The following is a 25,244-nucleotide window of genomic DNA, read 5'->3' on the forward strand; positions in this document are numbered from 1 at the left end:
ATATATTTAATAAATTATCTTATGCTAATAATATAAGCAATATATAATTGTATATAACTTAATGTTAAGTTCTTAAATTATGCGTATAATTTATATTTTATTGAGAAAATACGATACAACTCTAGGAAATTGTAAAATTTTTATATTATTTCTCTATAAACGTTTTCAAAATGTCGCGCGCAATTAATGAGTCTGTGTCTGTGTTTCTTTCTATTTTTTTATGTGTATGATATACATAATTAATGTATATACACATTTCTGTACAAATACGTACATTTGGCATATAGAAATGATATCTACTCTAAACAGCTGTTACCTTATCAAACTTAGCACATTACTAAGCTGATGTAGATAATTTAAAAATATAGTATTGGAGATCATATGTTATAGATAGTTAACCTGATATTTTTACAAATATTATTCTTTAAATTCCTATTAATTTCATTCAGAATTATAAAAGCTGGTACGTATTTTCAAAGTATCAATGTTACATTAAACATGGTAGTAATAAAAAAAATAACTCGTATAAATTCTTTTTCAAAACACATTTTTATATAAATATGTATTTATGAATGGTATCTTAAGTCTGTTATTGAAAAATAACTGGTAATTGTTAAACATTTACGGTGGTACAATAATACTAGATTTCTAGCAGTATTGACAATGAAAACATGAGTTTTTATTTTCTTATGCAAAATTTCTATTTGTGTAAGAACTCTGTATCTTATTTAATTTTCAGGGCTTATATTGTATAAGTTTCACATTCTGATTCTGATTCACATTAAGATGCATATAGCATTACCGTTAAACATGTTAATGCTTATAGCTATTTGTAAAGTATTATGTATATTAATTGTTATACCTATTATGGTAATAACATGGAGAAAAAAATATTCTAAAATACGGGCCAGAAGGTCAGAAAAAAGGACAGTCGTAGGTTTTTTTCATCCATATTGTAATTCTGGTGGTGGTGGTGAAAGAGTACTTTGGGCTGCAGTTAATGCAATACAAAACAGGTATAAAAGCTTTTAAACTGACTATTTAATACATATTAAAATGTAAATATTGTAATTTTAATGAATGTACTCTGTTTTCTTAGATACCCTAATGTACACATAGTCATTTATACTGGAGATCTTGATGCTCACCCAGATCAGATTCTTAGTAATACAGAAAAAGTATTCAACTATAAGATTAAACCCAAAATTGAATTTGTATACTTGCATAGACGCAAATGGATAGAAGCTACCATGTACCCTTATTTTACAATCCTGGGACAAAGTTTAGGATCAATTTGGTTAGGTATTGAAGCTTTAAACAATTTTGTTCCAGGTGAATATACTTTATATCATTGTAGTATATTTTTCACATATTAAACTATATTTAATATTAAGCTATACGTAGTTTTAAAATTATAATAAAATACAATTTCAGATATTTATATAGACACCATGGGTTATGCATTTACGTATCCATTATTTAGATATATTGGTGGGTGTCGAGTAGCAACATATACTCATTATCCGACAATTTCAACTGATATGTTAAAACATGTTTACAGAAGAGTAATTTCACATACTAATAACAGAGTTGTAGCAAGAAATCCATTTTTATCAGCTGCCAAACTTGCTTATTATAAATTATTTGGACTCGTATGTATATAAAAACTATAAAATCATTAATTTTCCGAATTATAATTTATGCAAAATTGCTTCAGATATATGGTTGGGTTGGCAGGAGGGCTGAAATCATAATGGTTAATTCTTCATGGACCGAAGAGCACATTAACACAATATGGAAATGTCCATTGAAAACTCATAAAATTTATCCACCATGTGATGTGAAGCATTTAACGTCACTACCTCTTTTTAATGACGATGAAAAGTCTTATAGTATTCGTATAATTTCCGTTGCACAATTCAGACCAGAAAAAAATCATCCATTAATGTTAAGAGCCATGTATGAACTTAGGTCAATCGTTAAAGAAGAAGTTTGGGAAAAAGTAACTATAATAGAATTTAATAATACAGATTATAAAAAAAGAAAATATTATATTAATATTATATCATTTTTTCAGGTTCGATTAATACTTATTGGTTCCTGTCGAAACTCTGAAGACGAAACTCGTGTGAAAGACATGCAAGATTTATCTAAACACTTTGCGTTAGAAGAAAATGTGGAATTTAAATTAAATGTACCCTATTCGGAACTTATCTCTGAATTTCAGAAAGCAACAATAGGTTTACATACAATGTGGAACGAGCATTTTGGAATTAGTGTTGTTGAATGCATGGCGGCAGGATTAATTGTAGTAGCTCATGCTTCTGGTGGTCCAAGGTGAAGTCTTAGTCAAGTTGCATAATCAACAACATATGTAATCATAACGCGAAAATTAAAATGACGATGACAAATTTATACACTATTATAGAGCTGATATAATAGTAACTCAACCTGGATCTCAAAACGGATTTTTAGCTACAGAAGCTGAAGAATATGCAAAAATTATGGCACATATTATTAATATGCACCCAGATGAGCGTAAAGCAATTAGAATGGTTGCTAGGTATGCAATTTACATTTTCGTGTAAAGATATTTCTAGACAACGTTACCGAGTATAAATCATTTTTTTTTTAGAGCATCTGTAAACCGATTTTCAGACGAAATATTTGAAAGAGAATTTTTAAGAACAATAGAACCATTCTTCAGACAAAAACAGGAATAATAACTTTTACAAAAATTAATTATAATTAAATCTGTAATTTTATAAAACTATAAGAAACTATGGAAATGTCTTATTATATAGATACATCTTGATACATAATTTATTTAAATAAGGAAAAATAAAAAATTATGCGATAATACAAACAGCTATTGCTACTATACATGTGTGTATACGAGTATATCCTTTGCAGTCAAATAGCAATTATTGCCATACAAAACACGCAAGTGTTGTTTATCATATATTTTTGTTTTCATAACCACAACCTTCACATTCTAAAGTATAAGAAATGCTGTCTTTATCCTTATTTTCGCATAATTTAAAGCGAAGATTGAAATCCTTCAACATTAATTCTGCTACTTTTATAGCAGTTTCAGTGTGGCAAGTAAGCTTTTTACTTCCAAGTTTAATTTTGGATAAACCTTTGGCTAGAGCTATCAAAATTATTAACTAAAAAAAGAAAATGAACAATAACAATATTACATTAACAAATTTTGTAATTATTCGTAATTAGCTTTTGGAAATATACCTGATCTTGAGCATGATCATCAACACAAGATCCTGCTAAAATTGTATCCAAAATTTCCTTGGCTGCTTGTGTACCTGGTGATATTTGTTCTTGACGCCCAGAACCCAATCCAGAACCACCAAAAACACATCCAGTAGTTGTTGCACATACTATACTAAAATCAATTACATTTCATTATTAGATATAAAGTACAAAAAAATAAATCTTCATATATTGAAATATCTTACTTAATACCAGACCCATTACCAACAGCTACTGTCTTATCTTCTTTGTAAGCTTCAATATTTATTGATGGCAAGGAAATATTATGTTTGTTCAAACCTTCTGTTAAAACTGATTTTGCATCGTCTGCCATTTTATATGCTTCCTTCAGAAATAAAAAGATAAAACTTATTCTATCACTTTGAAACATTTAATTTGTAACATAGCATTTATGTTGGAAAAAATAACGAGTAATATACATACTCTAATATGAACAACACCTGCAACATATGCCCATCCTACTATATCACGAGGAATTCCTGGATTAGTTAAAGTAACAGCTTTCAATGAATGCACAGGTTCTATGTGTAAATGTACTTCTCCGCCTCCTTTTGGATAATAACCCCTCCATTGATTATTAAAAAGTTAATTTCTCTTAATATTATGTATATCCTCTAGTAAAATATTAATAACATTACAGTTTTTTCAATTATATTTTGTATACAGGATATCCTAGCTAAAACGTACAACCTCCAGACTATAGATTTTTCATGCCAAAAGTATATAGGTGCTCACGTGTACAAACATATATTCACATACCTGGAATACCCAATTCTCAATCACTTATACCTTGAGAACAAAGCTGCAGATTACAAAATGATAAAGAACTTTTGAAGTTCTTTTATTACAAAGAACCTATAGTTTGCAGGTTGCACACTTTGATTGGGACATCCTGTATATTACATATACCTTGACACAACATTGAAATCAAAATTAGCTCCAAATTTATTAAGTAATGGTCTCAACACTTCAGTAAGATATTCTATATGTGGTCCCATCGGAACATTTGTGCCTCCTTTAAGAATTAATGTAACTCTTTGAGGGAAGAAAAGAGCGCATGGTAGAGCTACTTGAGCTAACAAACAAATGCAACCAGCAGTTCCTGTATCTATAAAAAACTTATTTCTTTTATCACTATTTAGTTGCTTGGGTTTAAATTCCAAAGCTGTTGATCCTATATAGTCTCCTTGTACTTCAGCATTGCACATATTCTTCAATAGTTCTACTCCTGTAATAATATTTCAATAAAAAGAAAGTAAATAATTACAAATCAGAATCCACAAAAAATATAACTCACATAAATTACAAATCATAAAAATATGTTGATTTATAAAAATATACCTTTTAAATGCTGTGCTGCAAGTCCAGGTTTAGGGCGACCCGCTCGTATGTTATTAATTTTTAATGGAATTTTATATAGAGCACTCAAACAAAGTGCTATTCTTAATACTTGACCACCCTGCATCAGAAATGAAATGTTTCCAGATTTTTATGAAAAGTATTAAAATTTTAATATCAAAACATTTTAACATTAAAACTAAAATTTATCAATAGTATAACCAAATGTAATTAATAAAGCGAATAACTTTAAACTACTTACACCTTCTCCTAAACTTCCGTCAATTTGTACTGCAGAAGACATTTTACGAGTGACACAATTTAGTATGTAACAAATGCGTGGTATCCTATTATAAATAAATAATTTTGGCTTATACGAATATGAAATCGTTTACTCTTTAAAGCATTTGTTAAATACATTCATACATAAAATATATAACATATATGTTGCCTCACATCTCACACGTGCGTGATGCGTATACAGGGGCGGTATACTCAAGTACATTCAAGTGTAAATATAGCATCCCTAGAGAAAGTAACAATCAAAGAGGAGATTTCCACCCCCTACTGTTGCACCAGACATTAGTATACCAAAAAATGAACAATACCTTATAGTAAAGTAATTCATTTAAAAGGTCAGAATATTTCGAAAGCCACACTTTTATACATACATTTTTAAAATATATATTTATGCATGTTTTCTCTCTGAAAACAATGTCATTAACATCATCTAGCGGCAAGCGGGGCTATTAGTAAAATACAAAAATGCAGATAGGTATTTATTTACTTTAGTAGCTTTTATAATACTCGAGAATTGTCAGAAATAGCGTTTGAGGTCGTAAAATATTTTCCCCTTTTTTTACCCAACAGGAACGAATCTTTTTCTAAAAAGATACTGGATGACTCTGATGATCACCATAGAGTACATGAATAATTGAAAATACATAGGCATATAAATACATCAAGAAAAAAGGAAACAATCTTTTAAAAAAACCGCCACTAATGCTGTTAACGGCGCCATCTAACAAGAAACTACCGAACTATGATGAATACGTGTAAAGTACCGACCAGATTTTGTCGGTAATTAATTGATTACACTCCAACGGTAATATACCATCAGCGAAGTTTCTATTGTAGTGCCGCGTATCACTACTAGATGGCGCTGCGTCGAACCTGCCTAAAGGGGCGTTCAGATTAGGCAAGCACCTGCCAAAATAATTGATTTTTATTAATTTTCTACAAGATTCGATGCTACAGTACATACTAATATGTACATATTATTATGATAATTCCGTCCTAGAATTAAGTGTTAATAATGTATCTATCTATTAATAAAATATATTAAGTCATTTGATGTACAAAAGTGTTTGAAAATAAATATGAATAAAAACATGTATTTGTATATTTACTTACACAAAAACCTGTCATTCCGATCCCCAAAAATTGTCCCAAACTTTAAAAAATAAAAAACAAAGTATTGAGAATTTGCACCAGAAGAACATGCATTATGAAGAAGTACTCTTTGTGCTTCATGGAATTTTCATAACGTCATTTCAAAAATTCTCGAGGCGCGATTTTTGAAATTCAAGCAACAGATTTTGGAAATTTGTATCAGGAGAACATAAGTTGTGAGGAGGTATTCTTCGTGCCACTTCTTGAAATTTTGCTGACGTCATTTCCAAGAATTGCCGGGCGCGATTTTTGAAATTTAAGCAACCGATTTTGAAAATTTGTATCAGGAGAACATAAGTTATAAAGAGGTATATATCATGCTATTTCTTGGAATTTTTGTGACGTCAAATTCCAGGAATTCTTATGTTCTCTTAATACAAATTCTCTCTTTTGAATATGTATGTAATTTTTTATTCTGTTGGGCTTGTTAGGTAACAATAAATACACAATGATTGTTGATAAATTTTTCTTTATTTTCACCACTTTTCATACAGAGCAGAACTTAATTAAACTTATTGTTTAATCATTTAATTACTAACTTGTGAAACGCCCGTGCTATAGACGGGGAATTAATCAATTAACCTTGACCCCGTGCGCCGTCCTAAACCGTAAAATGTAGACATGCGCAGTAAATTTTTTACAAAGAGGCTTAACCCAGAAAAGTCAAATGGACCCGTCTTAATGATGACGTAATTAGTTTTTACGTATCCCTTAAAAAGTGTTCCTTAATAAGGGTTTTACTGTACTATCATTGTAAGAGTACACATATAATATTTTTCTGCCTTCTTTTCGATGTATGCCTACCACGTGTCAGCGTAACTCACGGACATGTTCTGTGTCAGAATATGATACCATACATACCAATATATGTATGTATACATCCATTAGTAGTACTTACATGGATGGCACAACACATGTGGCACAATCACTTTGTAATATTTCTTTTACGAAACTATGTGTATGGCACATAATAATTTGAACAAATTATATGAATCATGTAATGCGTAATAATAATATAAGTCAAATTTTACTTTTTGTATAAATACTAAATACATATAATGCTTATAAATAGAATACGACAGTTTATTACTTGTTTCTTGCTACACTATGTCACTTTTATAATTTACATTTAACAAAATAAATTCAGTAATTGAATATGATACAAAATTATTTATTTTAGGAAAAAGGGAATTTATTCATTAATACAGAGTATAATAAACTTATCTACATAGATACGTAGTAATTTGTATATTTTTCTTTATTTTCATTTTTTTGTGTATGTAAACTATAACATTTTACTGAATTTTATTGCTGGTAAAATATTTTTTATTGATTAAATTATTATTTGTATTATTGTATATACGTAGACAAAAATTTATTGTAATTTACAAGAATAATAGGTAATCAATTAATTACATAATAGAACGTCATCCTTTTGACTTCTAAATATACTTTAATTTTACTAGAATCCGCGAAATTTGTTTATTTTCTAATATACAAAATTGTTCCTAGTGTTTAACAATGATCAAATTACACTAAATATTGTAGTAAATTGTTTTAAATACACTTCTTAAGAGCTTTGAAAAAGAAAATGTAAATATATAAATGAATTTATAGTACATCAAGCACTGTCATTTTTTACTATATTGATTATTTCAAAGTTAAATGGTCCATAGAACATTTTACGTTGTTCTTTGTTTGTACGTTTACATTCTTACACATAAATATATTTTGTACAAAAAAAAGTATTAATTTCATTTTGAAAATGATTAAATCTTATCCTATTTGTTATTACATACAAAAATTAGTATTTCTTAAGTTTCATTTTATTATTATTTCAGTTCATATATAATACGATTAATAAAGTTAATAGAAACAATCGAGAAAGATCAGTGTTTTAAATTATAAATATATTCTGAAAATGCATTATGAATTTTGATTATTTACATATTTAAATAACAGATTAATCAACTTGTATTTTGTAAATCTAACTTAATATGCTATGTGCCATTTGTTTTAGTAATTTATGTTGTAAAAATATTTTGATAAAATGAAGTAATTCATGACGTAAATATGTCTTATGACTAGCATAAACTGGCTAAAGATACAGGTATTCTAAAAATCAAGTTTTTTATGAAGATCATAATCTCTTCGTGATTTTACATATATATCATTTAAGACCAAAATATTTTATGTACAGTAAGAATATGACACCTCCATTTTTTGCAAATAATATTCTTTTCCTCGTATAATATTTTTAATTTTGATAAAATGTTATTATACTTTATTTGAAGCATTTTTGTTCCATTTTTTGTCTATATATTATATTTAAATGCAAAACCTAGCATATGAAATAAGTAGACAATAAATTATTGCAGATAAACATTTAATCTTCAAATATCCTAGACTATACTTCTGCCATTTAATAATTGCTACATTTGAAAACTACAGTAGTAAAAAATCCTATCACAAATTGTGGCAGTGCAACTAATAATTAATTCTATAATACTATATACCTTAAATTAATTTTATACGTAAATATACTTTCACAGCTGACATTTTTATGTTGCATTTCAGCAAGTTTGCTTAAAGCGTTCAATTACATTACTAACCCTTTGCGCTCGTAATTGCATTTATAAGTAACATGAGTATACGTCATATTCTTTAAATAATTTTTTAATAATTTTATAAAAACGTTGCCTAAATTCTAACTAATTTTGGATCATATTAAATATGATCTATATCAAAGGCAACTTTCAATTTTTGGTTTTGAGATTCTTTTGGTCATTATTCATAAATTACTTAAATATGATAAATTACTTATATGTACAACAGCAAAATAATAAAACGAAAATATTAAAATAATATGCAGAAAGTTTGGAAAACACAATTGGAGTGCAAAAGGTTAAACAGCTCAAAGTGTTTACTATAAATGCATTATTACATTTTTTACTTGATTGACATATTATAAAAACGTTTAACAGAAATTTTTTCTATTTACAGTAATTCGTAGTCTTTCCTTAAACGACACATTATTTAAATACAGTCTTGCGACAAAATATCAAACTTTAAATTTTGTAAATCTTTTAGCATCAAGATTTATTGAACATTTCGATTAGTTTATGTAATTTTATATAATTTATTTTTTAATCTTATGTTCATATTAGTATATAATCAATTTTTATTCACGCTTTTTAACGTGATTCGGAAACATATTAATATACTTATGATAATGTTCATATTTATAATACACGAATTACAATGGACATTGTATCACATTAATTTTTAATATTACTAAAATATGATGTTACTCTTTGAAATTTCAAGATGATATTAAAATATGCAGTTTCAATTCTTATTTCATTTTTGTTTCACAGCATCTGTGTGCTTTACAGCAGTAATACTTAATGAACATAAATATTCGAGAATAGAAATCATTGTCTCTTTTTATAAAATGAATGGTACGATTAAAATACTTTTTTAACATATTTCACATATGAAAAATAATATCGGTTTAGGAATTCAGAGTGCTGTAATGAATAATTTTCTTGATATCGACTTTCTGATATATGTATAACGTAAGAGATATCCGAAATTTAGTCATACGACATAAATACATTATCATTTGTACTTTCTATTTCACTTTTTAAAAAAAATTGATTTTAAACTTCAAACTGAAGTCTTTCTTTGCCCGGTATTTTGAACAAACATTCAACTTCCGATCCAGCACCTTAAAAATAATCTATCATTAGTTGTAAGATGTGTCATTTTATTTCTTAATTTCCATAGTAATTATGATAGTGAATAGCTTACGTTAAGGCCTCGATACTGCTATTTAACGCCTCTTGTTTCCATGACGTCGACCGAACTTACGATTTTTTCTGTAAATAAAAAAGATGTTTGTTCTTTTTTTTTTATACTTAAGATCAAAATCAAATAATTTCTGACGATTAATAGCGGCTAAGCACTTTATCTTTTTCATCAGTTGAGATTAACATATATGTGCTTTGAATATTAAAGAGCTCCCTCAGTTTAACCTTTCTGTTTTATTTACCTAATTTTACTCGGTGAAGGAACCGGAGCATGTTCAGCGATAGCGGGTAATACAGAAATAAATTTATCAGTTGGACGTAAAAGACGCGCTGTACGAGAGGACAATTTCCATATCAGTCTTTGTCTGTGAGGGGTTTGTTCTTGGGCATTATATTTGCTCAATATAGCACCCACAGCTTCATGCGTAGAAAAGAAACTTGTATCTGAAATCTAAACAAAAATAAACCAAACAGATGATTATTAACTTATTTCAGTTTATCAATTTAATAGAAAGACCTGATAATGATCAGATTATTGTAATTTTACCTTACATAATTTTTGAAGTTCCACAGCAAATTCTAAAATTCTAAGCATTTGATGCTTTGATGTAACAGTTGTATTGATGACAGAGGAGCTAGAAGTAGCAGTTGCAGATATGGTGTTATCCGTATTAGCATCCAATCGATTAACAGCATTATCTAAATATATGCACAGTAGTACAAGTGCCACCTCTGATGGCTTTAAGCTAGCACAGTTACCATCACAAGCAACCATTTCTAACCTGAGAAGGAGTTCTGATTCCTGAAACAACATAAATTACAAATAAACTACAATTCAATGGTATTTTATATTTTTAAATAAATAAAAAATCATCTTACCGTAATGATACTAGTATACACTTCTCCTAATCCTAGCTGCGATGCAACAGCATGAAACATTGCATTGAATAATCGAAGAAAAGTTAAAGATGTAACAGGTTGTGTACCAGGTGCCCATTCTAACTTATTTTGTATAACTTCTGACATACGTTTAAGATCACCACCGGTACATTTACATTGAGAAATAGAGACTAAGTGATCAGCATCTAAGGACTGTGCTAACTGGACAGCAGCTATGTGAAAAGCAGATACACTGATGCAAGCCATATGTTTTGGTCTTGCTTTCATCTTTGTTAAGAAGCGATCCATCAAATTGATAGCAACAAAAAATACATCAGATGGTAAATCATACCATACTTTTAGGCATCTTAGCACATGAGCTGATCCGTCACGAGCTCCAATTGTTATTTCATCATTCTAAAAAAGAAACCAACATTTTGTAAAAATAACAAATACTTATAAAGTCGTTTACATAAATAATGAAAGAATATAATAATCATATATGAGATTATCAAATATTAAGATATTCTATATTATCTGTACTTACTTGTGATATAGTGGGTAACTGTAGGTTAGGTTGATATTTTACTTCAAGAACCAAAGCTTCCTGCAACTGTTCGAATAAAGGGTGGATTGCATCCGGTACAGGCAAGCCCGATGTGTCCATTCCTGCAATGTGTGACTTGCAGCTCACTACAGCAACGATGAGGAGGTAAAGAAAAACACAAGATGTGTAGTGTGCCTGATGATATGAATGTCACACAACAAGAATGGCGCAGCTGGCTAGCCTTGTATCTAGAAAAAAAGAGAAAATAATATTAACATTAATAAAATCATGTAAAAAAGTTGAATTTTAATTTAAATTATTCATCTTATTACCATCGTAACATATAATATACTTTTAAAATAGCAGTAAAGAAGAGATCAATTAATTTTTAATCATTCTAAGAGTTATTTAAATATATTTGAAAGACTTATAAATTTGTTTAGAAATTTAAACAAAATTTTGAGGAATAGCAAATAATAGATATTAGTAGCATAAAGAAGTTTCTATTGGCCAAGTATAAATAGCATTATTAAGAAATTGAATGAGCTTCTCATATTATTTTATTATATTAATACATACTTGTTAATTTTACATAAACAGATGATATAGAGTAAAATATATGTGCACATCTACATTTTTAATTAATGTTTTATGCTTCTGTATACGTTCGTAATCACGCGCCGCCAAATAAGATATCCAGAAGTTTTGAAGAACATACTAGAAAAGTATTCCATTCGAAATAACATCGATTGTATGTAATTTTTCATCTTTATTTTGCATATCATTAATTCTCAACAGTACAATGACTACAAATTCTATTTTGATAAAATTTGTATAAAACTCGTAAAATATTCGAATTACCGTAAAACCATCGATTAAAATCGAAACGAAAATGACGAAATCTATAGAATTATTTATTACTGTATTTGTTTACTGTAAAAACACGCAATTCGAAATGTGACAGCAGTTACAGATTATTGTAGAAATATCTAGAAAACAGGACATCGCGTCAACACATAACAATTCTTACTTCTTAAATTTTGTACTTTTCAAAATTAAACAAAGTAAATATTATTGTCAAAATCTGATAAATATTAAAAAAATATTAAAATGTAACAAATTCATACAAAAATATTGTTAATTCTATAATACAGAACTACTCCAATGAAAACAATAATAATAAAAAAATACTTGAAGGCTACTAAGCGAATGATGCAACGAATTGTCAAAATTGAATACAACATAAAATTCTTTTAAATTCATCAATTACTTTACATTATATTTTGAATTTAAAAAAATATAAATAAAACAAACTGTGATTTTACTTTCACGAAAACAAAGTATATTTAAGCCTGAAATTCCAAAAATATCATTCATACTATAATTTTTTTTCTAGAATTGAATTGTGTGTTAAAAGATAAGGTATATATTTTTACATTAAGAATGAACAGTCATAAATCGTTGAAAACTCAAAACAAATTACTGCATAGAAATATGTACATCTGAAAAATTTATACATTAAGAATCACGAATTGATTCTCGCGTTTGGCGCGAAATATCTGTGTTTATAATATTTAATGTATACATGTAAAGTTCATTAAAAACTACTTACTACCACAAGATTTCAAAACCATCCAAAAACTATATACACTCTGCTATTCTTCTGTTTTGTTTTTTTTTTTCTTTACGTAAGAGCAATGAGCTCCTACAAAGAGGAAAACACACTCTCTCTGCGCTTATTTGAAAGATACTGTAACGGTGCGTTTGAAATAAGCGAGCGAACACTCATTCTTCCCCCACTATGATAAGATTCAAACGTACACGAGCATTCTTTCGCCGCTCGGATGTCTAAAGCGAACGAATGCTCTAACAATATGAACATTTGCTCGTAGAATCAATTCGATACAATTTAATTCGTCACAATTCGACTCCATGCGATTTAATTCCATATGATTTGATTTAATCCGATGCGATTTGATTCAACAGGAATCAGTTCGATAAAATTCAAGTTGACGCGATCAATCTAAACAACTCAAAGTGATTTAATTTAACGCGTTTCAAATCAACACGGTTCAATTCCCTCTACTTAGCATTTAGATGTCCGTATTTTTTATTTGAATTACTTAATATGAACAAACAACTTGTTCAATAATCATTTGCACCAAATGAACATATATGAATGTTCTTGCTCTTACTTTTACTCTACGTTTTTGTTCGCTTAAACCACGATCGTACAAATGTATCTTACACTGCTTTGTGAATCGTCGCGAATGAGTAATACCCGAATCACTACGAACACGTACGAATTCGAACGAAGTGAACATGAAATGATATCAACAATGTACAAAAACCTTTTGTCAATAAACACACTGTTTTTCAATGTTCACAAATTAGCTACTTAAGATTAAAGTTCAAATTAAGCTTTATCATATTCACGTAATACCCGTTATTGCAAAACTTAAATAAATAAAATGGCATATAAAAAAATAAGACAATGTCCAATTTAAAATTCAATTTTTCAAATATGAAATAAACATTGTAGTTAACTGTACTTTTTGTACAATTCCAACTATCTAATATTATTTTCATTTTAATCATAAACGATAAGTCAGGACTCTGAAATGAACTCTTCTCTTAAAATATAGTACCAAACTACTTATAAACGGAACAATACTCGATTCATAGCATGTCTTCATTAAATATGAAGTTTCCAATATAACATCAAACAGTCAAAAACAATCTATGTAAATAAATGCATATCATAAATTTTTTCATTTCCACCATTTTGTTTAACTTAGACATTCGAATATACTTATTTTCAAAATTAATTGTAAAAAGTATTAAAAATTTTTATGAAAAACTTACCCGGATGCGTCCGAAACGCTTTCACGTTAATGGATCACCCAATCTTGGCTTTTTCTCGTATTTGACGGTACAAATAGGAAATAGAATTACAGACAGACTATTCGGTTTGACAGTTGTTCTAACAATAAGAAATGGCGGAGCCGTGTACATTCAGCTGATCATTACGCGTCATTGCACGCTCATGCGTAACAAAAAGTAGTCCCTCTATGAACGTAAATAAATTTGCATTTTCGTAAACAAACTCATTTTGTTTATTTTTATCGGTTTCAAGATAATCTATATAAATCTCAAATAAAATTACATTTATTTATTTAATACATTAACATTTATTAGTTTCATATTAATTCAAATTCAATTTAATTATTAATACTTATAGACTTATGAAATTTAATATCTTCAATTTATTAGAATTCTAGAAATTTCAATTCAACGCTTTATATCCAACGTAATTCTTTTGTTGCATTTATTTATTTCTATATTGTACAAAATTTATAAATTAATAATTTAGATAATATTAAATAATTACATAGTTAAAAACTAAAATTGGAAACTTTTTTTATAATAGAGTAAATTAAGACATGTTCTCGTGATGTTATTTAATTAATACTTGTTTAGTACAGTTTATAAGCTAACTTCAGCTGATCGTGACAGTAAATATATTATAATTGTTATATAAGTTTATCATTTGACCAATTATATTATTTCATCATTTTTACATATTTATGAATTAAACAAATTATAATTCAAGTATTTAAAATATGCTATCAACAATATTTTTGACATAGATTTTTTTTAAATTAAATGTTTTTAAAATTTCATTCAGAGAAATATCGCATTTCTATAAAAATAATATAAGTAACTTTATTATTTTGCTGTATATTAAATACAATGTATAACAAATACAAATGAAATAAATTCTTCATCTACTATCATCAGTGGATTTACGCTGATTCATTTCTATCTGTATATCCTGTTCTTGCTCTAATGCTTTGACAGTTGCTTCTAATGTAAATAAATGTTCATCGTATATACCTGGAGCAATTATACGCATTGCAGATGCTAATTTATGTAAATATTCTGTGTTAGCCCCACTAGGACCATGAGATACAAGTATCTGTTTCGCAATTACATGAATATCTTCTACACCTGCATAATTTGGATTATCTTCCCCTCCTATGTAAATTGTAATATAAAATGGTGTAAGATCCGACGATATTGGTAATAACTTTTTACTTTCAAAATTAGTTTGAAAACTATTATTTGTTAATAAAAATGATCCAATATCTTCAATTGAATAGGATGGATAAAAAAGTACGCTTTTTCTTTCGTAACCTCCTTTTTCCCTGTAGTCCAAATGTTTTACAACTGTATCTATGTTATGGGATGATATTTTGTATGCAACACCCCATACTTCATCATTAGGATTATCGGAAGAAAGTAGCGTGACAACACGACCAGGCTATAAAATAATTTCAGTATATTTTGTATTGTTTCTAATATAAAAACTATTGTTTTTAAATTAATATAAAAATAATTAGATACATACCCTATCAGGTACACCTCTGTGATCTGTACTTTTCTGGTAAAATCTTCTAATATATCCTTTAATGTGACCAACAAGAATTTCTTCGTATGGAAAATCGGCTTTCCAAATAAGTGAACCATATCCAAATACCCACATTATCGGTTTTATAATTAAATACCAATAACCTATACGAATTTAATTTATTATCTAAAATGATACTTTTTGGTAAACGTATACAAAATTTAAATAAAACATTATTTTTTAAATACTTGATATTGTATCCACATTGTATTACTAAATAATTTATAAATTATTTAGTAAAAATTTGATAGAAATTTAATAAAAAGCGTAAAATATTTTATACTGACATTTTGAATAACAATTCAAAGTGATTGAATATAATCGTTTAGATAAAATCACGAATTTTTAAAGATTATAAGTACTTGGTATATAATACGTATGTCTATATGTTTTAAATACAATTTTGTTTAAAATAATATTAGGCATAATAATTAGCACGTGCATTTCAGACAGTTTACGTTGCTCACATGGACTACGTTTCCATCGAGGGTCCAAATCGGGTCAGAGTTGGGTTAGAGTCGGGTTAGAGTTAAGTTGCCTTGCCTGTTTCCATCGGATCAGAGTTACGTTGGGGTTGGAGTTGGGTTGAACATTACCAACTGCACAAAATCAACTACCATATTCTGACATGTAAAGCTGAGCAATATTAATTTTACAATATCAAAATAGCATACAAAAATTATTTCTCAGATTACAAGATCACCGACAAAAAGTAATAATAACCTCTTCTACACCGATTAATACAGCACGTGATATACAATGCAATTTGGATTTGTTATGTTGGCAATACAAACTCGACTTTTGTCGTTTCCACCGCACCTCAACTGAACGCTACCCTAAAATTTTGACTACGTTTCCATCGAGGGTCCAAATCGGGTCAGAGTCGGGTTAGAGTCGGGTTGGGGTCAGCGCTTGTACGGTGGAAACGCCAAAGGTTTAGTTGAACTCTACCCTACAAAATTTTAGGGTAGCGTTCAGTTGAGGTTCGGTGGAAACGACAAGAGTCGAGTTCGTGTTGCCAACATAACAAATCCAAATTGCATTGTGTATCACGTGTTGTATTAATTGGTGTAGAAGAGGTTATTATTACTTTTTGTCGGTGATCTTGTAATCTGAGAAATAATTTTTGTATGTTATTTTGATATTCTAAAATTAATATTGCTCAGCTTTACATGTCAGAATATGGTAGTTGACTTTGTGCAGTTGGTAATGTTCAACCCAACTCCAACCCCAACGTAACTCTGATCCCATGGAAACAGGCAAGGCAACTTAACTCTAACCCGACTCTGACCCGATTTGGACCCTCGATGGAAACGTAGTCATGTACACGAATTGAGAATGGAGTGTAATGTCTACCAGAATGTACAATGTACAGTGCGTGTTAGATCAGCGTGAATTGTGTGGATCGCTGTTGTTCGTTAACTTATGCTAAAAAATGTTATTGACAGTTATTTGTATTACATAAAATATATACATATTCTATATACATATATATATATTTATTTATTTATATATGAAAAACTTATATACACTTAAATACAAACAGTATGATACTTAACAGTGTCTCGCTTTTGTGCGAGAAAAGAATTTTTCATACCAATTGTACTGTTAACTATTAACTGTTAAAATTTTGTACTTGGTTATAATTATTAGTACTAAATTATTCATTTCTTCCGCAACATGATTTCAAAATTGTTATGTACTGATGTGCTTGCAATTCGCTGTGTAAATAATTTAGTATTTGTAGGTTAGTTGTATATGCACAAACTTTGTATTATGTTAACATTGTAATAAAATCTCCAATCTCTTCAATATAAAACAGTATATTTTCACAGTTTTAACATTATTCCTAACCACCTAAGCTGTTTTTTTTATTATTATAGGTGTGGGTTGTACATTACATATTTTTGATATTGACACTTACAAATTAGAAAAGAAAATCGATTGCCTTTATCCATACAATATACATGGAATTATTGAGGGTCCTAACAATAAGATATCTATATTTGGGGCTAACTCTTTATGTGGATATAATATTCAGAAAAAACAAGAAACATTAATGTAAGTTAAATGATTTTTGTTAAACATTACATAATAATTTAAATTTTATCATTTATCTAGAGTTAAAGAAGAATTTAGTAAAAATTGTCTTAATGATTGGATAATAACAGTGAAATGGTTATCATTTGATGGATATGAGTATTTAGCAGTTTTATTAGCACATAATAACGTATGCATTTATGACTGCATCAAGAAAAACTATCAAAATGTATGGTGCAAGGAAAAATGCATTCTGTATCCTTCTATATACATATTTGAATAAATATTACATGTTACAAAACTTGACTTTATTATTAGGTATGGTGGATCAATGTTAGTCCAAAATCAAAAAGACTTGATCATTTTTAGCGGAACTGTATATCAAGAAATATTAATATGGGAAATAAATTATAGTTCTTCATGTACTGAAATTTCACCTATTTTACATCGTTTGCATGGACATAATGTTAGTATTACACTCTTTTAAAGTAATGTGTTGTTTCAAATAAAATATTTAAATTTAAAAATGTAAACATTGAATTCTCTCTAGGGAGTAATCTTTTCGGTCATATATGATTCAGTTACTCAACTTATCTGTTCTACATCTGATGATAGAACAGTCAGATTATGGGAAGTGAATAGCAATGAAACCAATAAAAATCATATAATTTGGAAAGATGTCAAAATTAAATTAAAAAAAACAATGTTTGGTCATACAGCAAGAGTATGGAAATCTATAATAAGAAATGAGACTTTAATTACCATAGGAGAAGTAATTATCATGCATATGTATTATGTAATGTACTGTAAACAATATAATGCATATTCATATTTTTCGATTTTTAGGATTCTCTCATGTGTACTTGGTCATTAGATGGTAAATTGATTAATAAAATTTGTGCACATCATGGAGCTGCGATATGGAGCATTGACATATCAAGTGATAACAAAAGCATCTTTACTGGTGGAGCTGATGGCGCAGTTCATGCATGGCCTTTCCCCAGTGATTATATCCAACCAATTACACTAGTACCTAGACAGCATATATCTATTTTGCCAAAATATAATTGTTACTTAAAAAGTGGTAATTTCTTAATTTTTAATGAAAACGGGATTTTGTACATCTATGATAGGTGGCAAAGTAATCCAAAAGAGTTTTTGTATCTTGAAAGGTTTAATACATATTGCATTATGCAAGTTTCACTATGCCATTCTTATGTTTGTTTTGCATCAAAAGATGGATATATAGCAATATATAAAGGTAAAAGCATCAATAAATGCAGAATAATAATACTCATTGTCAGATAATAAATATTAATAAAATAGTATCAATCACTAAGTAATCTATGTCAAATACTTATAGAAGCTGATATTACAACTAACAAAATACTACAATTAATTGTGGAAGAAAAAATAATGGAATCACAAATACTCTCTATACAATGGTTAGGAAACAATAACCTGGTAGCTTGTGGCTTAAATGGTGTTCTGAAGATATTCAGTTTTACTATGGAGGGTATGTGCAAAGAATACAATATAAGTTATTGTCGAAATTGATTATAGTTTTCATTTTCTTTTTTTATATAGGATCAGTAACTATTCAATCAATGGGCTTGTTACCACAATGTCGAGAGCGTTGGTTGACAGCAGCAATATTATATGAACATGTGTTGATATGTGGAGATAGAGCTGGAAATATGCATGTTTTTGAGGTTCAAAAATATAATTCGAATGATGAGACAAATATACTTAAAATAAATAACAAACCTATTCAAACTTTTCCTAAAGTTCATGGAAAGATAGGTATTCAAAATTTTATAGTTTTACATTCAAAATTAATATCAGGAGGTCGTGATGGAACGTTACGATTTTATGAAATAACTGAACATCAAAACACAAAATCTTTATGCACTTTACATTCGGAAAAAATGCCAATGGATTGGATTAGTGGCAGTTTAAAAGTATCTGACGACATTTTCATATTGGGATTCAAAGAAGTAATTAGATATTTAATAAAGTACAATGTAATTAATAATTTTATATTCTACGTTTGAATCACTTTTTCTGTTATTATTTTCAGACGGAATTCTTAGTATATAGCATGTTTTATCGTAGAATCGTAACAAGAGTTCCTTGTGGTGGTGGTCATAGATCATGGGATTGTATTGTACTAAACGAACTTGTTTCATTTCTTTATATTCGTAATAAACAAGTATATATATTTGATTTTCCGTTAGCTGCTTTAAAAACCCCGGTTTTATTGGTAAGCTATGTATCTGTATTCTTCCATATCAATTAGTCATTATTTTATTATACAATTTTTGTGTTTAAACTTTCAGAATGGTTTTCATACAAAAGAAGTAAATTTCATTAACCCTGTATTAAACACAAACATGCAAAACGTGTTTATATCTGGAGGAGAAGATGGTACTCTTCATATTTCTCATGTCTTCAGTACATTAGTAAAAAATAATTTGTGCTTACAAACATTAGGTATTTTTGATGGCCACATTTCCACAGTAAAATTTATAACTTCCTTAAGTTTGCAATTTAATTCTTCCCGCAATAAACATCTTGTTTTTTCTGGGGGTGGAAGGGCCCAAATAAAAGTGTGGGAAATTAATATAAACGATAGCAAAAAATCATTACAAAGTATAGATATTTCTTGTCATGACGTTACATCTCATATGTTGTACGGATTTGATCGATATCGTAAAAAACAATGTCAGGAGTCTAATCGGTCTTACATCGTAGAACCTGAAACCCGTTACATGGATGCTGAAATTTATCATAGTACTACAAGCTTACATTGCGTATTGCTTTTCGTTGCATGCGCAGATGGCTTTGTAAGGTATACTTTTGCTTTTTATTAATAACATTTATTATAAATACTATACAAACATATGTACTTCAATAGTTTCGCAGTCCATAAAAATAAAATTTTAACATATTTTCTCAGATTTAAATAACATTAAATTCATTTTTAATAATATTGCATATTTAAATGTGTGGTTAAATATTGTTTACAGAATATTTTTGTACAATACTAAAACAAAACGTATTTCGTTAAAAATACATGCAAAATGCGCAATTCGTTGCATAGTAAAAACAACTGTCTTAACATATGAAGAGAAGGTAATTGCATTAACTATGTCAACTGATGGAATCATTCGTTTTATTGATTTCACTGATATCGTTTTAAAAATTATACAAGAGCCGCATTGTGAGAAGCAAGAATTTCAGAACTATATAGATGTATCTGTTGCGAAATTTAATTTACATCAATCTGGAATTAATTCATATGACTTAAAAGCAATTGGAAAAGACGAATATCTTTTGGCAACTGGTGGTGACGACAATTTATTTAACATTATTCGTTTTAAAATTGAAACATCAGGCAAAGATCAACAGTTATACGTTTCATTGTTATCAAAATGGTGTACGTCCACTACACATTTTGCACAAATTACAGGTATGCTAGTATAAATAATTGCTACTTTTAGTATGATTAATAGTATAAATATACAAAATTTATCAATAATGTGTTATGTTATAGGAGTAAAATTTTATGAAGATAAAATTTTTAGTGTTGGAATGGATCAACAAGTCATTATGTATAATTATAGCTTTAATAATGATTGTTTATGTGTAACAGTTTTAAAGAAAATCTTCACATTTGTAACAGATGTAAAAGGTCTAACTTTATGTTATAATTCAAAGTATGTTTACAACTTAAATGTATTTCAATATTCTCAATACCAATTTAATATTAATATTAAAGTGTCTATTTATTTTAGAGATAAGCCATTTTTGTGTGTTTATGGAAGAGGATTTGAAATATTAACGTATGAATAAAATTTAAATAAAAAAAAAAAGAAAAAACAGGTAATAATGTTTTTTGAAGGAGTGATGATAAAAGTTCATGTTTGTATCAAACTCTGTTTTTTGGCCATAATTACAATGGAAGTATTTCTTGACAAATATATTAGAACAATTAAATAAATAATATAATTCGAAGAATATCTGGGAACTGTTTGTCAGAAAACACATACATTGTAATCATAACTCTACTTGACATGTTGTAATGCTTGCAGTGATTGCAGAATAAAGAGTAGCCACTATTGCTTCTTGATACTTAATTCTTTATTCCACTTTCAGATGGCGAAGTGATAAGAAAACAAGTTAAATGTCATTGATTCAGTTATTCATATAAGTCACATTTTTGCAAAAGTTGAAAAGTTATTGTGATCAACGATTATTCGATAGAAATGACGAGTATTACAATATCGGCAGTTCGAACACGAACTAGTATTCTTGACAAATCATTAAGTAAAGGCAAAGGAGAGGTTAGCTTAAGTTGTTTTGCCCTGTTATTTTCAGAACTAGTACAGTACTGTCAAAATCGAGTTTACACTGTACCAGAGTTACAAAATAAGTACGTAACCGATCAGCATCAATGAAATATAGTTACATAAAATTAATAATTTCATATTTGTGGGTTAGATTGGCAGAATTAGGTGCAGAGGTTGGTCACAGAATAACAGATTTACTCGTTGTTCGAGAAAAAGGTGGAAAACGTGAGATAAAACTATTGAACATCTTGTTGTTTATTAAAAGTACAGTATGGAAATCATTATTTGGTCGGGAGGCTGACAAATTAGAACATGCAAATGATGATGAACGTACTTATTACATCATAGAAAAAGAAGCTTTAGTAAACAAGTTTATATCAGTTCCAAAAGATAAAGGAAGTTTGAATTGTGCCTCTTTTATTGCTGGAATAGTTGAAGCTATTCTTTGTGACTGTGGTTTTGTAAGTATTAAATTGTATAAATACATATTTATATTACACAATTTAAACATACGCTAGTAGTTGATAAATTTATACTTCATTGTAAAATTATTGGTTAAATTATACATTTTTACAATGTAGATACAATATAGGTATAACAGATTTACAATATTATTTATAATATTATTTTACAGAAATACAACTATTTAAACTTATATCATGAAATTATAATTTAGTAACAAAGAAATTCTATAAATCTTTATTTATATTTATAGACAGCAAAAGTAACTGCACACTGGCATAAAGGAACAACGTATATGGTGAAATTCGATGATGCAGTTGTTACTCGAGATAAGCAGCTTGAAGATCGATAATTTAATATCCGGTAAAGAAAAACTGGTCATACATGGAAAGTTTTGCAAATAAAATTGAAAAATGATTAATATTTTATTAACCCTTTTTCTTTTTTCGTTTTTTTTTTTTTTTTAAACAAAACAAGTAAAAAAGTCGTTCTTAGCATTTCTGTGATCCCATAAAGAACAAAGACAACATTAAAACTGTATAAGACTAAATACTTGAAACCATTGTTCTATTATGTTTATTACAAAGTAATTGCTTTACTCAACATAATTTAATATACATGACATAGTTCATGTTCCAGTATATGTACATATATATTGAATGACAAACAAAGATTTAAATGTACAAATTTTACTATTACAAATACACTGTCAAAGTATAAATTTATATAAATTTAAATTCTCTATCGGCATAACTTATTTGACCAGTACGAATACGATGTTCTTGCTTCGACTGTAACATGAAAACAATTTAATAATTATTCCTATTATTTTTAAAATCTACTTTCCAAAATTTAAGAATTAATTTACCTTTTGTCGTGTAAATAGTGCTGCAAATCCTGCAAATGCAACTGTAACAAGTCCACATACTAATAGAACTTTACCAGTCATTTTTGTGTGATACTCTTGCGTAAGTCTTAGAACATTATATCTGTCAAATGCCTCATCAGCCTGTATGTTTTAAATAAGAAAAGAATAAAATTGACAAGGTTAAAGTTAAATTCTATCATTTTTATTGTTATTCTTTTCATAATATTTCGTGTCAACCAATTGAGGTTACGTGTGATACGTACAACTATCGACTGCTTCGTTGGATGGAGTATTTCTTTTAAATATTGTTCACGTAAAACCTTTTTTCTTGCATCTCTCCATTCTATTACTTCTCGCATTTTTGGCGAGACATCATAGAAATCCATTTTATTTGATCCCATTTTTCAATCTAAAGTTTACGTTACACAGTAGTGTCGAATACTGAACTTATATAAGATATATATATATGTATATACCATATAATATTGTCGTGTACATACAAAGAAACTTTGTATACCAGGTTGTAAGCAAGAAAATTTAAAAATGTATTATTAACAAAATAAATTGGAACATTGAATTGCATGTTGAAAAGCTTCAAAATTCCATAACTGAATAGAATATATCATTAATTATTGATTAGTAAAGATACTTTTTATTTTTGGAACATTATAATCAAAATATTTAATCGCAATACAAATAAATTGTTTTAAAGAATTACAAACGATTAAATAATTTCAGTAAATGAATAAAGTGGAGATAATAAAATAATCATAAATTATCAGCTTTTAGAAAGCAACGAAACAAAGTAAAGAATGTCATAGGACAAATACGATTTGAATAAAGTCCGTAGGTTATAAAATCAAAAGAATGCTTAATCATCGGCTATGATAAAAATGCATCCTTTGCGCACAGACATGCGTTTAAAATGTGGGTTGCTAAACATTTATCAAAATCACATGACAATTCCAACATATAACGAATAATGAATAATCGTATTCGAATCGAGTTACACTAAATAACGAGAGTAAATGTATAGGAATGCGTATGAGCAGATAAAAGCAGTATGATATTTGATTCTTCAGTGTTTCTCAATTCGTTACATTCTTTTGTCATGTTTTAAAAATCTACATCAAATTATAATTCTAAACTCTTTCATAATTTATATAGAAATTTGAAAATTTTTGTTACGTTTAAATTAGATAACAGTAATTCAGAGATTTAATATTATTGCATAATATGTTTGTCAAAGTTATGTTTCTTTCGATTATAAAGAAACTTGAAAGAAGGAATAAAATACTTATAATCCAGATGTATGCATAGAAAAGTGATATGAAACATTTAGTTGTTGTTGTTTTTTAGGATATAGACAGTATTAAACATTCTTAATATTTATACTTTTTGAGTCAACTTCATTATTACTTTTATTCTTTTTTTTTCTATATTTACACATCGTTTAAATTAAAAGTATGAAAACATAAAACATAATAGATTAAGTTAAGTCAGAACAGTATTTCAGTCGTTTCAAATAAGTTTGGTTGTTAAGTTCACCCGTTATACATAATTTTCGGTCGCTGCGATGTGTGCATTTGTAAAAACAATAGAGTAGTGGCAATTCCATGCTGACTCATATACCGCCATAAATATGTAGATATGCATAGATTTCAGTGTGATAGTAGTAACAGTTTTTCGAAAATATTTTAGAAATTAAAATTTTTCGTCGATTTTTGAAAAC

General features: G+C 28.2%; 7 protein-coding genes across 18 annotated transcripts; 3 read left to right on the top strand and 4 right to left on the bottom strand.

Annotated features, from left to right (window-relative positions):
* Nucleotides 1-170: 170 nt before the first annotated feature.
* On the top strand, nt 171-2,783 carry Alg11 (ALG11 alpha-1,2-mannosyltransferase). The gene is made up of 8 exons (XM_003700365.3): nt 171-463; nt 740-1,016; nt 1,100-1,332; nt 1,435-1,652; nt 1,718-2,002; nt 2,078-2,337; nt 2,429-2,563; nt 2,636-2,783. Exons 2-8 carry the CDS (start codon nt 787-789, stop codon nt 2,721-2,723), a joined length of 1,449 nt encoding a protein of 482 aa, XP_003700413.2. The 5' UTR covers nt 171-463; nt 740-786; the 3' UTR covers nt 2,724-2,783.
* A 10-nt stretch (nt 2,784-2,793) lies between these two features.
* Rtca (RNA 3'-terminal phosphate cyclase) lies at nt 2,794-5,322 on the bottom strand. Of its 3 annotated transcripts, none has more exons than XM_012298814.2 (8): nt 5,086-5,314; nt 4,892-4,976; nt 4,633-4,750; nt 4,201-4,519; nt 3,715-3,856; nt 3,477-3,616; nt 3,250-3,403; nt 2,794-3,170 (listed from the first exon to the last, which is right to left on the bottom strand). In XM_012298814.2, the coding sequence occupies exons 1-8, from the start codon at nt 5,151-5,153 to the stop codon at nt 2,958-2,960; spliced, it is 1,239 nt and encodes a 412-aa protein (XP_012154204.1). In that variant the 5' UTR covers nt 5,154-5,314; the 3' UTR covers nt 2,794-2,957. The 3 variants fall into 3 exon arrangements, with proteins under 3 accessions (XP_012154204.1, XP_012154205.1, XP_012154206.1); XM_012298815.2 differs by having other exon boundaries at nt 5,056-5,310; XM_012298816.2 differs by having other exon boundaries at nt 2,949-3,170; nt 3,250-3,398; nt 5,086-5,322.
* A 1,211-nt stretch (nt 5,323-6,533) lies between these two features.
* On the bottom strand, nt 6,534-14,362 carry CycG (cyclin G). Of its 2 annotated transcripts, none has more exons than XM_003700364.3 (7): nt 14,185-14,362; nt 11,320-11,567; nt 10,773-11,189; nt 10,441-10,695; nt 10,136-10,344; nt 9,895-9,962; nt 6,534-9,811 (listed from the first exon to the last, which is right to left on the bottom strand). In XM_003700364.3, the coding sequence occupies exons 2-6, from the start codon at nt 11,437-11,439 to the stop codon at nt 9,917-9,919; spliced, it is 1,047 nt and encodes a 348-aa protein (XP_003700412.1). In that variant the 5' UTR covers nt 11,440-11,567; nt 14,185-14,362; the 3' UTR covers nt 6,534-9,811; nt 9,895-9,916. The 2 variants fall into 2 exon arrangements, with proteins under 2 accessions (XP_003700412.1, XP_012154199.1); XM_012298809.2 differs by lacking the exon at nt 14,185-14,362 and adding an exon at nt 12,932-13,599.
* Nucleotides 14,363-15,019: 657 nt separating this feature from the next.
* Nucleotides 15,020-16,383, bottom strand: LOC100883722 (putative glutathione-specific gamma-glutamylcyclotransferase 2). 3 transcript variants are annotated; one of them, XM_012298812.2, is made up of 3 exons: nt 16,258-16,383; nt 15,731-15,894; nt 15,020-15,643 (listed from the first exon to the last, which is right to left on the bottom strand). In XM_012298812.2, the coding sequence occupies exons 2-3, from the start codon at nt 15,863-15,865 to the stop codon at nt 15,104-15,106; spliced, it is 675 nt and encodes a 224-aa protein (XP_012154202.1). In that variant the 5' UTR covers nt 15,866-15,894; nt 16,258-16,383; the 3' UTR covers nt 15,020-15,103. The 3 variants fall into 3 exon arrangements, with proteins under 3 accessions (XP_012154202.1, XP_003700492.1, XP_012154201.1); XM_003700444.3 differs by having other exon boundaries at nt 16,233-16,381; XM_012298811.2 differs by having other exon boundaries at nt 16,078-16,334.
* Nucleotides 16,384-16,670: 287 nt separating this feature from the next.
* LOC100883875 (tRNA (34-2'-O)-methyltransferase regulator WDR6) lies at nt 16,671-22,123 on the top strand. 7 transcript variants are annotated; one of them, XM_076532899.1, is made up of 14 exons: nt 16,671-17,537; nt 17,674-17,851; nt 17,912-18,085; nt 18,149-18,296; nt 18,381-18,602; nt 18,677-19,091; nt 19,194-19,346; nt 19,418-19,827; nt 19,911-20,093; nt 20,170-20,681; nt 20,860-21,302; nt 21,387-21,549; nt 21,628-21,715; nt 21,989-22,123. In XM_076532899.1, exons 1-13 carry the CDS (start codon nt 17,471-17,473, stop codon nt 21,683-21,685), a joined length of 3,126 nt encoding a protein of 1,041 aa, XP_076389014.1. In that variant the 5' UTR covers nt 16,671-17,470; the 3' UTR covers nt 21,686-21,715; nt 21,989-22,123. The 7 variants fall into 7 exon arrangements, with proteins under 7 accessions (XP_076389014.1, XP_076389017.1, XP_012154192.1 ...); XM_076532902.1 differs by lacking the exon at nt 21,989-22,123 and having other exon boundaries at nt 20,170-20,323; nt 20,585-20,681; nt 21,628-21,951; XM_012298802.2 differs by lacking the exon at nt 21,989-22,123 and having other exon boundaries at nt 20,170-20,257; nt 20,585-20,681; nt 21,628-21,951.
* Nucleotides 21,944-23,072, top strand: LOC100883982 (trafficking protein particle complex subunit 31). Its single transcript, XM_003700363.3, has 3 exons — nt 21,944-22,265; nt 22,334-22,643; nt 22,898-23,072. Exons 1-3 carry the CDS (start codon nt 22,099-22,101, stop codon nt 22,994-22,996), a joined length of 576 nt encoding a protein of 191 aa, XP_003700411.1. The 5' UTR covers nt 21,944-22,098; the 3' UTR covers nt 22,997-23,072.
* Nucleotides 23,073-23,079: 7 nt separating this feature from the next.
* On the bottom strand, nt 23,080-23,977 carry ND-B15 (NADH dehydrogenase (ubiquinone) B15 subunit). Its single transcript, XM_003700443.3, has 3 exons — nt 23,776-23,977; nt 23,513-23,653; nt 23,080-23,435 (listed from the first exon to the last, which is right to left on the bottom strand). The coding sequence occupies exons 1-3, from the start codon at nt 23,911-23,913 to the stop codon at nt 23,367-23,369; spliced, it is 348 nt and encodes a 115-aa protein (XP_003700491.1). The 5' UTR covers nt 23,914-23,977; the 3' UTR covers nt 23,080-23,366.
* Between the last annotated feature and the right edge of the window lie 1,267 nt (nt 23,978-25,244).

This window comes from Megachile rotundata, chromosome 1 (genome assembly GCF_050947335.1).
Source record: "Megachile rotundata isolate GNS110a chromosome 1, iyMegRotu1, whole genome shotgun sequence".
Taxonomy (NCBI): Eukaryota; Metazoa; Arthropoda; class Insecta; order Hymenoptera; family Megachilidae; genus Megachile; species Megachile rotundata.